At 39.3% G+C, this 16,621-nt stretch overlaps 1 protein-coding gene across 1 annotated transcript in view; it reads left to right on the top strand.

Moving 5' to 3' along the window:
• Positions 1–945: 945 nt before the first annotated feature.
• Positions 946–16,621, top strand: part of gpc6b (glypican 6b) — a 96,468-nt gene continuing 80,792 nt past the window's right edge. Inside the window, exon 1 of the mRNA XM_078262810.1 lies at positions 946–1,096. Coding sequence (XP_078118936.1) covers positions 946–1,096 — 151 coding nt within the window. The remainder of the gene's footprint in view (positions 1,097–16,621) is intronic.

Raw genomic sequence — 16,621 nt, 5'->3', positions numbered from 1 at the left:
AATACAGTTTGATACTGTGTGACTGGTGTTTCGCTTTGGTGTCAGATGAATGTGAAAAAAAAAGCTGTGGTCATTTACATTTTCTGAATTGAGTCAAATCCCAACACTGGAACATAACCACATAGGACAAAAAAGGATGGGTAAGTGTTTTAAATCATATTTAGAAACAGAAAATAGAAGGCAAATAAACCACATTTTACATTGCACAAATATATATGTTGTTAAAAAAATGCTGAAATATATTAAAAACAACATAAATAGACCAATAAGGATTTAGAGTAGTGAGAAGTTGTTACCTTATTGCACTACTAATATTTAAAATATTCCTACAGAGTTTCACAGATTCCCTGTAATAGTTAGAAGTCCATGTACAGCTGTATGTGTGTTTTATGTGTAGCCTATTACAGTAAGTTCACAGACAGTTCACCCACCATACTACCTATGTATTTTTTGTTATTTATTTATAGGCCTACAACATCTCTGCTGGTAAGTGCCGACCTGCAGCCCCCGCCAAAAAGGGGAAGAGGCTGGATTCCACTCCATATTTTGTGGCCCGCTTTGCCTCGCCGGTGAATCTGATGTGAACACAGAGCGCTCCTCTCCACACAGCATTTCCTCTTCAACAGAGCGACCAGTGGCTTCGTTTGCTCAGCGAAGTTGAGTCAACACGCCGGGAAACGCACTGCCTGGATTCATGTGGCACCTCCACACTCGCAGTCCTCTTTTTCTGCGGCGCCGGGGGACTTTTAATTAATATTGGTTGCATTAGAAACCCGTTTTGCTTTGGGAAATGTGTTGGTAGACACTAGTAGTTGAGTTGCAACCATTAAACGCCCAGTCATTAAGTACCTGCGGATCTACTGCAGGGAGTCTTTTTTTTTTTTTTTTATCAGCAAGGATACGGCAGAGAACCTTAAACAAAAAGGATCTTCACAGAAGTGAACAATGCTCAGACTAGAGACCATCATTTGCACTTTTTCTGTGCTGTCTGTTGCAGCAAGAGCAGATTTTAAGGCACGGAATTGCAGCGATGTGAGGGAAGCTTGTATCGGGAAAGGCTTCAGCTTCGCACATGTTCCTCTTCAGGAGATCCCAGGTAAGGCTGGACGAAGTGCAACTCGTCAATTAGGAGCACGACCTGCCAAATACAGCATTATAGATAACCTTGGGAATAAACAGGCTCTTGTGTAATACACGCGTCTGTATTTAATGTTAGTTAAGCTCTGGAGGGAAAAGTTAAGAATCCCCAAATATCCCATTGCAACTCATTTATAATGCAAAGTCATTCCTACATTATTACTATAGGTCTTTGATTGGATGCTGCAGGGGTGTTATACAACCACCTGTCACTGTGAGTTGCAGCGAGTCTAACTGACCAAAGTTTTAAACCGCACAATAGTCCCAGACTCCTAATTGACCTGATTGGATGGTGACAAACAGCTGGCGCAGCCTCCTGCATCAGTGAAGTTATAGGCCTGTTGTTATCAGAAAACCACTCATTTCAAACGCCTGAACCCAACTCTCCGTTAATGTGAGCTCATTTACTGATTATATATTCATGCTGCGACAACAATATCCTATCAGCCAGAATCAATAGGCTACTGGATGTGTAAAGAGTCCCCCAGGCAGCTTAGGGTAAGATCTGTGTCCAGTAGAGGTCTGCGACTGTGCTAACAAAGCAGAGATAATGAATGATCAACTGTGCAGATTAACTCCTGTCCTGAGAAAATTAAGTGATAAGGTGAAATGGAACTGATGGTTCTTGCAGTGCTTCAGTAGCAGTCCATAACCATGAATCAACTACATAATTACAGGCACGACTACCCATTGGAGCGGTTATTTCAAATACCTTACATAATGAATGTCACATTTAGTGTATTACATGCAGAGATGAATGATGCACGCAAATGATAGCCTAAAGGTTTAGTAATGTAGTAACATTTTTCGGAAACAATTTTCCAAATACATACTTTAGCTGCAAGTGGATATAAATACATTCTGTTTTAGCAGTTCAGATCATTTAATACAATGACTCATGAAACTTCTTAAACAATGTTTTACTGCAATAACATTTTGTATAATAATTCCTAAATAGTATTCTGTGATGTCACATGATCCATAGCCATATACTTGGCAGTATACTGTTTAGTAGTGATGGCGCAGTGGATATGACATATGGCTTTGGTGTGGGAGACCTGGGTTCGATTCCCACTGCCATACATCAACCAGTGTGTCCCTGAGCAAGACACTTAACCCCTAGATGTTCCCGAGGCGTGCGACCTCTGACATATATAGCAATTCTAAGTCGCTTTGGCTAAAAGTGTCAGCTAAATGACATGTAATGTAATGAGATGTCTCTCCAGGTCGTCATTGTTGTGCTTCAGGGCCAATCATTCTCTCTATAAAGCAGGAAATCTGGCACAAATCAAAAGCTGCATATCTGATAACAGGCACACCTGTTCAGAGATGGACTGAATAACCAACTGATTAAATCCTTTGGATCCATGTCCCTGACATCACAACTAATCTCCCAAATGAGTGAAATGTCAATCTCATCTCTGAGCGTTGTCACACTGAATTAACGTCTTTTGATGTGGTCTTTGAATGAGTCATAATCTTACGTGTCTGCCGGAGAGACAACGCATTATCAACACCTCAGCAAATTCACACAGTGATGGGCATGCCCTTCAGACTCGTGACTTATTGCCTCTCACTCATGCAAACCATAATGGAGCTAAGTTATTTCTTAGATTAAGTAAAGGTGGAAATACCTTTGTTTAAAAGTACAACATCTTCTGATCAAAAAGTAAAAATCAAAGATCAAAAGCAGGAGCAGAAATACATCTTCACCATTTAAACTCTGGAGATTAATCTGATGTTGAGCTGATTATAAATTTGATCTCATGGATGGTACTTTACTTTTCTGTACTATCTCCATTGAGTCTATTAAGAATAGAGTAGTTGCTTAGGTTTAGTAGTTTATTTTTTGGATAAATCTGGCATTACCTGCTTTGATTTATCATTTAAGTATGTACTTTCTCTGATTAAAGTACACACAATCATAGTATAATTACTTTGTAGTTAAATGGTCTATAAAGAACAAAAAGAGAACACTCTTGTGGTATACTTGTTTGCATTTTGGGGGTTTTGCTGACAGATTGCAACATAAACACTGCACACACACATTTTTGTAGCCTTTATTCATCATTTTCATGTAGCAGGTTTGTAATATTAGCTTTTTAGGAGCTGCCATGTGGCAGATGGAGAGCATCTTCAGTGACAAGATGACTTGGGAGTTGATATTCCAGTACTTGCAGATTAGTTGGTCCTCGTGGGACTCAGTGTAGCGGGGCTCTTAAAGCTTCCTGTATAGCTTATTGTTTCTGTCAGCCTTACAGCTGCCATCACACTCTCTTCACTCACTGATGATTTGGCAAAAACGTCAACCTTCGTGTTACTGGTCCACCTCTATAAATGGCTGCTCTTTGCTGTTTGATTTCTTAAAATCTCTGTCACTATCTGAGACTTCAACAGTAGTGACAGAAGGATGTGTGTGTGCTCCCGCTGCTTTTGATGTAAGATGCCATTAGAGACCATGTTAGACATCAAATGAGATAGAATCCACTTCACATTTCTCTTATGAAATTACATATATGCCACCTTTTCTGACATACATTATCTGTTTAAAGTTAATCCTATTATACTGGTTAATTCGTAATCTCATTTATGTTAATGAATGCTATTAGTTTCCATTAAGAGCTATTTGCCTTTTTCAGAATTTACTGTTTTTGTTGCTGTTGTATCACATTATGATCACATTGTATGTTGTTTTGCCCAATATAAAGCACTCATTACAAACATTAGAAATATAATAGAGAACTAACAGCAGGGTATTATTGCAGGAGTATTGCACTCAGTACCACTTAGACTGCTCAACCACTGCAACAATGTTTTTCACAAAGCTAAAAATGAAAAGCTTACAGTCCCATAGTTTTGGTGTTATGTTAGGTCAAACAGAAGGAACCAGGTCAGGTGGAATGACAGCAGTGGAGTCAGTGTTATTGACAGAAATGTTGTTATGATCCAAAGCCTAAAGGCTCAGTTGGTACAGTAATTCCACAAGACTTAGGTGATGCTTCTGCCTGCTGACCAGGCCAGACTGGAGGCTGTCAACAGCTATGTGGTGAAGGTGTTTTAAGCGACGTGCGCATGGACTTGTGGATAGCTCTTAAAGTCTTTAAGTGTTTGTGCATCTAAAACAAGGATCTGGTTAAACATCAGACCTGCACTCTGCAGTCTTGCCCCTGTTGTCTCATTTTCCACTCCGTCAGTGGATTACCCAACGTCTGATGGGAAGATATGGAAAGTGAGTCACGCAGCACACTGTTGGATTCAATGGAACTTCTTAGCATGCCATACTCTATGCTATCATTTGACGGCCAGCTCTGTTTACTCCCAGCCAGGAGATGGAGAAGGGACAGAAATAACGGCGCTGATATTTTATGTGATCCTTGGCGGCCTGCACAACGAGGCAAATGTTCTCTGCTGTAGCGTGTAATGTGCCCAGGTTCTCTACTGTAATGTAATGGGATGGAGAGGATTAAAAAGGGCTAAGTGGGAGTGCCTGCAGAGGCAATGGCCAGGTGACTTTGTTAGCCTCCGCAGCATACGCCACTGTTGCTGTGATGTATCGTAAGATTATTATGACCTTCCTGTCACTCACACATGTGGAGAGATCTGGGAGTCCTGAGAGGTATTGCAGCTTTTGATGGGTTTGTGTTGTGTTTTTCTGCATTTACATTTCACTCTACAAACATCAACATTTTTGCAATAAAATTGCAGATAATTGTTTTTTTGGGGATTGGCAGTTTTTGTTTGAGTTTGTATATGGTAGCACCACTATTTGAGGCTTCATTCTTCTACGTATATAATGTAATGTGAATGTGTCCTATTGAGAATCAGAGGGGGGCACTATCAGGGAGGAAGAATCCAAACAATCATCATTTTTCCCGCGGCACAGGGGATTTCTCAAACGCTGCCTCCATCTCCATGTCATCAATCATGCTCATGAATGCCAAAATGGCCTCATGATGGGCTTTCTCTGCAGGTGTTCCCTCTGAAACATTGTGTCCCGCAAAGGTTTTAGGGAACAACACAACACTCAAAGCATATCAAAGCATAAATTATTTGTATATATATATATATATATATATATATATATATATATATATTTCTTTCTTTTCTTTTTGAACTACTAATAATAACTCCCCATAATTATGTTTCTTGTTAGGCGGCGACATCTCATTGCTGAAGTAATTATCACGAGGAAGCGAGGTGACAAATTCCACGTAAGGAGGCAGGTTGGGGGTGGTGGATGAGTCAAACAAACACAGGACTTTCACTCACCGGGATTCACGCAGCGTGTGAAACCATAAGTCAGTTGTCACTTTTTTAAAATGAACTGACTTTAAGCATTACTAAGGACTTTTGTTGCCTAAACGTAACTAGTTCAGTTTTACAACGTTAACTACGCGTTTAAAACTGTGCCCATTATTAAATAGAATGTTCACATGATTAAAATTTCCACCACGGTCACATATGGTCACATGTTTTAAACGGCCACTGTGTGGCCTCATTTGCTCTAGCTATGAGCTGCTTCCATAACGGTCATATATGTTGTTTTGGGAGTCTTGACAATTGACCTGTTCTGTTATTTAATTATGAGGACGTGTTGGCCGTGGGGTCCAACATAAACACACCATTTTCTGCCAACATTTTCTTTACTTCACAGATTATTTTATTTTTATTTTTTAAGATTATTTTTTGGGCTTTTCCGCCTTTAATGGATAGGACAGCTAGGTGAGAAAGGGGAGAGAGGGGGAAGACATGCAGGAAATCGTCACAGGTCGGACTCGAACCCTCGAAGCCTCTCAGTATACGTGCGCCTGCTCTACCCACTGAGTCAACCCGGCTACAACACGTATGAGTTTTTTTACATTTGTGGTGTTGCCCTTACCAGGGGCATTGGACTGAGGGGGGGGAGAGGAATATTGTGCTACGCCCCTGGCCCTTACTATTTATGTTGTTGTATGTTGTCAGCATTGTCAATCAAATCTGATCCAACCACACCTACACATTCCTAATGAAGCTGATTAACAAATGGGAGTTTATGATGGATTAACTCTAAATAACTAATAACTAAGAATGTTTTTTGTCTTTTTTACCTAACTTCAACTTTAATGTTGCTTATGTAGTCATGAATATTTAAAGTTATAAAGAATTTGAAACCAAGTTTTCAGGGGCTGTAAATCATGTGATTGTGAAGCTAACGTGCAATCTTGGTTTATACTTCATTATATTGACCTTTCTTTACATACATGATGAGCACAGGTGTATTTAATAAACTGTTGTTAATGCATGTTTTCTTCCATTCTTTGTACATACTGTATCTGTTCCTTTATATGTTGGCTTTAATTCATCATCATCAGATATTCACACTACCTCCATCACTGTTAGTTGTATATGGGCCATTTGATTTCTTCAAATGCAATATAGAAGCGGACCACTTGCATGATCACCTTCATAGAGCTATGCAATTATCTTATTTTTTTCTGACCAACAGTGCAAAACCCAAGTTATTTCATTCTGTCAGTCTGGAACCTACAGTCTATGCACTAATGCTCTGTTCCTGCAACCAAAAGGAAGATGTCTGTTGATTTTGATGTGTCTGGGTTTCTACAGAAAAGGAGGGAAACTCATGTCTTCAGGGTTACTCTTTTTTTTTTTTTAACACTAAAAGTAGTTTCTGGATAATATTTCTAAACCCTAATCCTGTCTGTGACCCACGATTTCTGTTTATTCTGTTTGTGGCCTTCAGCAGGGTTTATGTCCAACTTTCTGCTGCTCATAACCCTGGTTGCTGAAACGTTACTACAACACACACTTTAAAATCAGGCAGTTACTAACAATGCTGTATGCATGTTTGTTTTGCTAATTTACAGTGCACATTATGTGAAGACAGAAATCATTATTCAGATGTTTTAAGTTGTCTTTAATTTGTTTCAATATAGCAACAAAGCTTTTTGTAAATTCTGAATACATTAAGATTGAAAACAAAAACATTAAAAGAGACACTGGGTTATTGAAGCTTGACCAAATACTGTAAGCCTGACGTGCCTTGTTTATACTGTTGATATGCAGCTGTTATCATAAAGGTTACTGAAGGAATGATGGTGAGAACACAGCCATAAATAATTATTGTTTGTCAAACTCATTTGAGATAAATTTACTGTGAAAATCAAGGAAAATGGATTGAAGTGATTCTCCCGAGACGGCATGGCAATAGCTGTTTCATGGTTTAAGAATCATTTGAAATGTGAAAGAATGAGTGCTCCTGTTGTCAACAAGAGATTGAATAGATATTATTTTGATCTATTAATTCCTGTCAACAACTGTCCAATTAAATTCTAACCTGGAGCCACTGAGAAAGGGCTTTTTCATTCCTCATTTAACTAGCTGGCATAAACACATTTCCTGTCAAACTGATCCTGTTTTTAGTTCTTTTTTTCTCTCCTTTTTTAAACTTTTGACCAGTACAGACTACACATACTGCATACTACATGCCTGATTTGTTACAGAAACATAAGCATTCAACTCCTTTTGGTGGGTTACATTTTATTGTAATCTGTTTCAACAAAGTTTCATTTATCATTCTGTTCACATTCTAAGCTCAAAATGGATGTTTTCATTTTTACTTTAGATTAAAGTGAAAGGTATGGAGGTGTAACCTACCTTGGATACATTGTGAGATTGACTGTCTCACCTGCAAATCCCAAAATGCCACAGGAGATACGTTCTGTGTGTGTAATATTATCGATATATAGATGACTGGCATTATTATTCAGACATATTTGGCACATATCTACTACTTGATATCTGACTACCTCATGTGATTCTATTTTTATTTTATTTTTTTTAGAATTGTTTACACATTTTCCAGTGTTTGACACAATTCCACTGTCTCTTTTCAAGCCATCACTGCCTTTTCATAAAACAATCCTCAGGATCAATGCTCTTCATTGACATGAGGAGACAAGGATCAAATCTAGGCTTTTGGCTGTGACGTATAGCTGGTACCTTTCCCCGACACTTCGTCTGCCTGGGTTAGGGTCAAAACCTAGCCATCATGAAACAAAGCCCCCCCTTGAATGCCGCGCTGCTGTCATTGGATCTATCTTTAGCCACACGTCTGCCACTCCTGTCTTGTTGACAACGTCTGACTAGACATGATGTGCAACTGGAGAGGATGCTTGCCTTTACACTGCTCCTTTGGGCGCTTCGGTGTGGCATTTTCCAGCAAGCCGCCGTGGGGAGCTGTGTGTTGTGCAGTTGTGTCCTCACCCTCTTACTTAAGCAGTCTGCTGACCTGAGGACACTTGCACTGTAACAAGTTAGCAGGGCTAATAATGGCCGCTGTCTGTACACTAAGCTGTAAATGCTGAGTGAAAGGTAATGATCAGTGCAGGTCTCAAGGCCCTCCAGGTCTCCAAACAGCCACCAGCTGCTGCCTGTAGTGCAGTCCTCTGCCATGCTCCACTTAGCAAGTTGACGCAGGAGAGAGTGGCTTGCTTGCTCACGTCTCATTCTCAGGGGCTTCGAGGCGTGCTGCCCATGTGGATTGAATAACCACACCAGCCATCTCATGCCTCCACTAGGATTGTTATTACATAGTCCTCAATAAATATCAAAGCCAGACATAGTGCTACATATGCTGATTATGCGGTACTTGTGCTGCACATGGTGTTAGGGAAATCCATACATTAATCTTAGCTGTAATGATATTGGTGCACCTTGCAGAACGATATGGCACATGAATATTCCATAGCTATTACCCTCGGGGTCAAACATATTGTACTTTTTGGTTGTATATTTATCTTCTTGGCAAAGATATATACGATGAGAAATCTAGTCTTTGTGTATTGTTTTATATGGAAGGGGATTGCCTCACTGTACGATGTAATGCAGGGCTGAAACTAATTATTAATAATCTAGAAATGTGTTCAGTCACCTTTTATCTCTTCTGTACTAGAATACAGGCTTTTCAACTTTGAACCCAAAGGAGTAATTGTAGCTTCAGAGACAGTTCTATGTTCAGTTATATGTTCAAATAATCAGTGTGAAGCCCAGTTTTGAATATATATATATATATATATATATATATTCTTCACAACAACTTCTTCAAAGCCTCTAAAAAATGTGTCTTCTGCAGTGACAGAGCCCAGCTATGCATTTATATTTCCTTTTGCAAAGAGATTTCTTTGTCGTACATTTAAAAATATTTCAATATGAAACGCCAGACCATTGAGTCAACACTTGGCTGTTTTATCATGCACACAGCCTTGCACATGGCATGTTGCAGTGGAATATCTTGACATATTCAAAAAAGAAAATACTGACACATTTGCTAGGAGAATGAAACTGTTCCAACATCTTTATTCCTGTCCTTTTTCCCTTCACGCTGACTCTCCTGAGGATGAAGAATACCATCATGCCATTGTACTGTGCTGCTTTTGTGTAGACTGTTTTATGTCACTGAGAATTCATTTCCTCTTGAACCTGTCCTCATTCACCCAAGGACATACACTCCTCTGTAACAGAATCCCACAGTTATTTAAAACACAAACATGCCTTTTATTATGACTTCTGACATGACCCAAAATGTGATAGGAATAATGTCAATTGTGATTGATGCAAGTTCTAACTTGAGCGAGAAATTTGGCTATTCTGTACACAAAACCCTCTAGAGACATTATTAAGAGTGTCAAGGAAAGACTGTGTGGAATACATTGATGTATAGATCCATGGTGCTGATGCTGAAGATCTGATCTCATTGTAGTTTTCTTAGTTTTCTTGCCAAAGTCTGATAGTCCATCAGTTAGAGGACATGTTTCAGTGTACTATAGAGTGATGGGTGAAAATGAAACTACGTACATTAAGTGCCTTGGATGTCTGAGAGTGCATGACATTGAGTGAATATGATGAGCGTTGGATAGAACAGTGATTTATAGCAACCTCTAGCTAACCTCTTGATTTATTTTCAACAAGGAGGTAAAACGATTGAGCAAACTTAGTTTGTTTTTGGTCCGATATAATGAGATCCTTACAAGGTATCATTTCTAGATGTGATGATGCTCATGAAGCCAGAAATAATTTGCATATCAATTCATTCATAGGCTACATACAGATCCAACCACTTACTTCCTTGCAGTTCGACTAATTCCTTGATTTATTTGATAATGCATTTGTTCATTTGCTCATAGTTAGCCTGTCCATGCATGCCTCCCAAGACATCACAGCTAGCCAGCGTCCTTAATTTGATTCTCTGCAATAGTGTTTTAAAGTGCATGTTGCTTTATGTTTGTGTTCGTGCTATGGATTCAATGATGTTGCTAAAATAACCTGAGTCTCACAGAGGCCAGCCTGAATCTCTTTAGCTCAGACTTTGCAACAAGATATTTTTCGGGAAAATATCCACTGAGAATCGCTCGAGCCCATCAGTTAGAAGCTCTAAAGAAGTTGAATAGAAGCTGTCTATGATAACAGAATTGAACAGCGCTGTATTTTTGGAGTGGAAATGAGTGTAATATTTTGTGTGCAGCTCTGACTGGATGAAGGCCGATTCCGATGCCCATCTGGTAAGGCAGGGAATTGGATCAGCCTTGGACAGCCTTTGTCTTGGGTAGACTATAAGCAAACATCAACTGAGCCATTTCAGACCACAGTGAGCAAAAAAAAAAGAATTAATAAAATGAATTAATTTTTTAAATAAGTAATTAATTAGTCAAAATATTTTTTGCATTCTTTTGTCATGTCTGTGTCACTTGGAGCACCAATGAAGCAATACTTCTGTAAACATTTCCAGAGCTTGTGAGAATGGCAGATAAAATGCATGATTTCAACAATGTGGTTTGGTAGGAAAAAATGGGCAGAAACTTGGACTCACTTTACTTGGAATATTCTGGAAAAAGAGTAAACGTGTTATTGTTAAGGCTGTCCCAAACGATTATTTTTTAAACGATTAATCTAGCGATTATTTTTTCGATTAGTCGACTAATCTAACGATTCATTTTTCAATTAGCGATTCTTTTCCCATTGCTCAATTATTAACAATTTACACAAAACAAATTTAAATAAGGTTCAAATCTCTATTTATTAAAATTGTTTTTAACATTTTAAATGTGTTTATTAAAACACTGCACTGTTCAAGTAAAATGAATTTGTAGTGCAACCTGAAGCCAGATGTAGGCTATCAATCCCAACAACAAAATAAAGTCACTTTCAGGAGGAATATGAAAATAAAAAATAAAAAGAGCAAGTGCAAAAAGAGTAGCCTGTATTTGCTTTTTACAGTAGGTAAAATAATGAATATGCTCTTGTTTAACATCCAAGCTCTTCTCCCTTTAATTTAACTTTAATTATTTGTATTTAAAGGCTGGTTAAGCACTGTAGGGAGGAGAAGTTGGACAGTTGTTTTTTTTGTCACGTTCCAGTGATTGGCACATCTGGGTGATGGCGTTGGATATGCGGTAGCATGTTAGATGTATTTCCACTCACATACCCAACAACTGCTGAACAACGTCAACACACAGTCCTCATCTTATCCACCACTCTCTCACCTGTACCACTGTAACTGACCCGAAGACCAGGCGGGAGGGCATGAGACGAGAGGGCATGACACGGGAGGCTCCAGGCTGCAGCCATACAGTCTCGAAGTTTTCCAAAACTTGCGATCTTAAAGAGGCCGGCGGGTCCTCTAACTCTTGTGGGTCGCCCCTACTCGCCATACTAACGCCATTTAGTGCTGCTATCTCTGACTCACTCACTGGACCGTCGACCTGACAAAAAACTGCATGTAGGCGGAGAGCTCGGCTAGCTTCAGAGCTAAGGCGGGGCTACAGATTAGGTGTCCCTAGAACTCACGTATCTAACAGCAGTTCCACATTACATTACTTCCGCATTACATTAATTAATTTGCACACAAGATTTATTTATTTTATTTAGCGACACATTATTTGTGTCGACGGATTTACGTAATCGATGACGTCGATGAATTGTCCCAGCCCTAGTTATTGTGTAAGGAAATAAGCTGTGACAAACCCCTGACTAAAATACTGGCTAATAATAAAGATGAGAGTTCTGACTTAAACACAGGCCTCTAAATCCAAGGAGGAAGTGCAGAACTATATTTAAAAAAATCTGCCAGAATTCAGAAGACTTCATAGTTGCTTTTAAGTGATGAAGTGATGTCACAAGGACAAAGAAACTGCATAAGCAATGTTGATCTCATTAAGTCCGAGTGTGGCTTCAAGTGTGAACTAATAAAAAGTTTGTCAGGGGGAACCAGGGGACACAGCAGATGGTAGAGTACATATGCTGTGGGTCTCTTTGGCCAGGTACACTGATGAATACTTCCGAGAGTTGGCCTACCTTTGCTAGAATGCCCAGGAATTTGGTCAATAATTTCTCCCGGGTGACACATAAGTTTATAAAAGATTCTAGTCATAATATATTATAGACTAAAAAACTATTGGGATTGACAAAGCATATTGAAAACAAATGAAGTACTTCTTAAGTCATGTTTTAATTTTGCTCATAAGGACATGAAACTGGAACTATTTTTTGATTGCATCCTTCTCTAGCTATCCTCCCTACTAAATTGACATTCAATTTGCTTCACCTGTGCACTCCTGCAAGAATGGTCATAGCAACCAAATAGATTAGTGTGGAAACACTTGCATACAAAGTTGACGCTGACTCTTAACGCTGGGCTTAGGTGCAAGGCTGCGACAGCTGAATGTGATAGACTTTAACTACGAACAATGATGTGTTAATGTGTGTTCGGCCCATTTCATGTAAGTTTTGAAATGGTAATTTCCTACACAACCTATTATTGTGGAAGGGGAATGGGGGAGCAGGGAAAACCTTGGAGTTTTGGTATTAACACTGAGTCAGACAGCTATTTCTCAGTTACATCAAACTTGCATTGGTGTGACTGAAGCAATTACAGAAATAGTAGGGTTTTGAAAGGCACAATGTGGAGGTGTTTTTTAAATGTTCTCAACGGTTCCTGTGGAAACGGATGCATGAAACACTGGCTTCTACAAATTTATAAATGATGAACATGAAACATATAAGCAAAAGTAAGTATATCTAAAAAAAGAGACGGAAAAAAATTGGGGTGTTATTTTGTGTCTCTGGTGCTTCCACTTGCCTACAAACTTTGAAAAAAAACAAACATCCATGCTGTTTTGAGTGAGATACGGGTTTCTGAATGTGTCCTGCCTTCAGTCTCCGGGTGAGCTGTTCAAAATCTGCATGGCTTTCTACGTAACTAGCCGAAACAAGGGGGCTAGGGGGCTAACCGTTAGCATGCTAGCGCTAGCATGCTAGCTCGTTCTCAATGGCAAAACACTGCTACAACACACACAAATTCACCCTAATCTTCAAAATAAATTGTATAGAACTACTTATATGTCCCTGTTCTGCAGGTATTCCACGCAAAGTTGGAAGTGCGCCCTCTGCATAACAATCTATATAAACATATAAAGAGAAATTCCTAAAACAAATAATAGAATTGAATTTATGATTATTCCGGTGACATTCTTTTGCAGTAACGGACATATCTCTGATTATTTCTCAGATGCAGGCATGACAATAGTTGACAGAAGAGGCAGACGTTGGGCTGGTCAAAAGTTTGTCGAAGTAACTAACTAATTTAGGCAGAAGGCCTAAAAAGAAAAAAAATAGTCTATAAACACTCTGAGCGAGTTCTTGACTATTTAGAGACAGACTGCAGAAGAAATAAAATAGTTTAAGAACACGTTCTGGACTATTAAGAGATTTTTGTCTGCAGGGCTGTACCGGGTTTTGCAAGGTTTGCGGAAGAAAAGAACTAAGCTTTGCGGTGAAGAAAAGAACTAAACTTTGCGGTGACGACCACATCGAAAATGATAAGAGTATACTAAAGGAAAAGCTTCTGTAACTATGGGGAATGAAACCTCAAAGCCGTGCGACGCATCTGGACCCATAGTGGGTGAGATGGTTAGAAAGTATGGACCGGACTGCTTGAGATATCTGTCATATTGGTCATAAAGCTTTGGCTTTCCAAAAACTGGATCACTGAGTCCAGGAAAGTTATTTTATCTGCTTTTATATATTTAACTGTTTTTAACTGCTCTTCAATGTTTAATTTCTTATACTGCACTGTAACTTTTTTATTTATTTTTTTCTCGTATTTTATGTTTTTTATTTTTTAATCTGTTTTCATGTAAATCTGTTTTTAATTTTTTAATCCGTTTTCATGTAAAGCACTTTGAATTGCCCTGTTGCTGAAATGTGCTATACAAATAAAGCTGCCTTGCCTTGCCCTCATTTAGAAGAAGTCTCCCGGCTAATCCTGCCTTGTACAGGCCGAAGTTGGAGAAACAGCTAGCTATTTTGAAGGATGGGGAAATGGTTACAGCTATGGAAATCCCAGTCATATTGTATTTGCAGTCCATAAAAAAGATCAATACTGAAATCCTACTATTAAATGGCAGGCAATGTAAAATGTGATCACATCTCAGCAGGAAGAAGGTAGAATTAAAATATTTTTTGTAGAGCATCAGCAGTGATAAGCATAAGCTTGTTGATTTGACTGACACTCCATTTGATTACAGACATGATAGTGACATGAAGTAATTGTGATGTATGATGACAGTTTGTAGGTGTTATTAAATCACAGAGTGGATGCATCAACCGCTCATTAAAACACAGCTTTGGAATTGTTCACAGTTTTGTTGCATGGTTAACACTTGTGACATAGCATTGATATGTGTGTTTCTGTTTTGTTATTAATATCATAATGTGAGCAGGATCCGCTGCTCTCTATGCATGTTAACATCTTGTGCCATGGCTCGATGCAAAGTGAAGTATCCTGCTGTTGGCCCCGGACAAATAAAGGACAGGGAATGGGTTTGTACAGTGAGGTTAGGCTGGGACAAGTCTCTTTGTTTCACCCTCACAGCCCTCTTCATTCTGAATGACTTGCCAGCTTTGATATGAGGCTAGTGGGAAATAATTCCTGGGTCACAGACAGCTTTAGGGGGTAATCAGACTGGGTGCCATACCAGCAAAAAACTAACACAAACCCCATCTGTATAAGACTTGGCTCAGTGCAGATCCAATGAGTAAGCTATCCCAAAGCTGTGCTAAGACATTTACCTAAAGGACACTTTAGTTTTTACGACTGTTTTCACAAACTCTTGGGTTACACACACATTGTTCTATCCTTCTGTTTAAAAGATGGGATCTGGGGTGATAGGAAAGCTGATACAAATCTTACAGCTATAGTAAACTTCATCATAGAAAACACATTTTAAAATCTACACAGGTATCCAAAGTCCGTACAAAAGTACAACTGGCCCTGGATTTCATAATGTGTCTCTGCATGTCTGTGTGAGTGATAGACAGGAGAGAGGAGCATTACTTTGACAATAGTTTGGATCAATGGAAGTACATTTCCAGGATAATTGTCTGAAATCCTGTGCGTGAACTAGAGCTGAAGATCTCTGCCTTGTCGGGTTCGGTCTTAATTTCTATCATTTTACATGGGCTCGGGCTTGCGCTCCGGGTTGCGCGGTAAATGAACGGTCAGGTGATGCGTTTCGATTAGCGTGTAAATGGATGCTGAGGAGGTGAAACAGAGGCTGGCCACTGGAGGACTTATTTTATTTCTTTGTTCAAACTTCCAAGTGGCCTAAAGCCTACATTAGCCATGAATAAATTATGTTAAAAAATGTATAAATTACTCATTCTTGACGAAAGACAAAAGAGCTGTGTGCGTGCGGCGCAGTCTCTTTTTTCTTTCTCTCCCCTTTCCGCCAAGTGGTGCGTGTGCCCGCTCGCTGTGTGAAGCGCGTGTCTACGCTATTCTCCGACATGTACTCTAATCACTGCTGATAGACTGCTTTTTGTACAGTACGGGTTCAGGCTTTTAAAAAGCTGTCAATCGAAATGTATTTGTCGGGCCGAACTCTGTCGGGCTCGGTCCTTTTCGGGCTGAACTTTTAAGGCCGGATTACAGCTCTAGCGTGAACCTTCTGCTCTCTGTGTGTTGCCGTTCTCAAACTCTGTTTGCTTCGGGAAAGAACAACAAACTTTGAGCTACCAAGCTACACGCTGAAAGTGGCAAGTTTTAAAGAAAATTTGGATTGTGCAATATGGCAGGCCTGCTTGGTTCTTTCGGGGAATGATTGTAAAGATTTACAAAGAATATGTTTACAGCATTTACTATCTAACTGGGATGTTTTGGGGCCGATTTGTGGGGATTTCTATGGACAAAGTACACAAAGCGATACACTGAGAGCAAATTACGTTTAACCATGTCTCCAGCTAATTTAAATAGCTCACATTACTGTATTGTGTGAACATTTATCTTCATTTAATATTGTATGTGACGTTTTCTTTTGGGGGGTGCAAATGTTCCACCAAAACGTTCCTTCCTTTTTTGCTGAGCCACCATCGCGGAAATTAGCGCCACTCAAGACGATTGTGATTGGTTTAAAGAGATGCAAACAACCCA

The sequence above is a fragment of the Sander vitreus genome, chromosome 11 (genome assembly GCF_031162955.1).
Source record: "Sander vitreus isolate 19-12246 chromosome 11, sanVit1, whole genome shotgun sequence".
NCBI lineage: Eukaryota > Metazoa > Chordata > Actinopteri > Perciformes > Percidae > Sander > Sander vitreus.
This window is presented reverse-complemented; position numbering and strand designations above follow the sequence as displayed.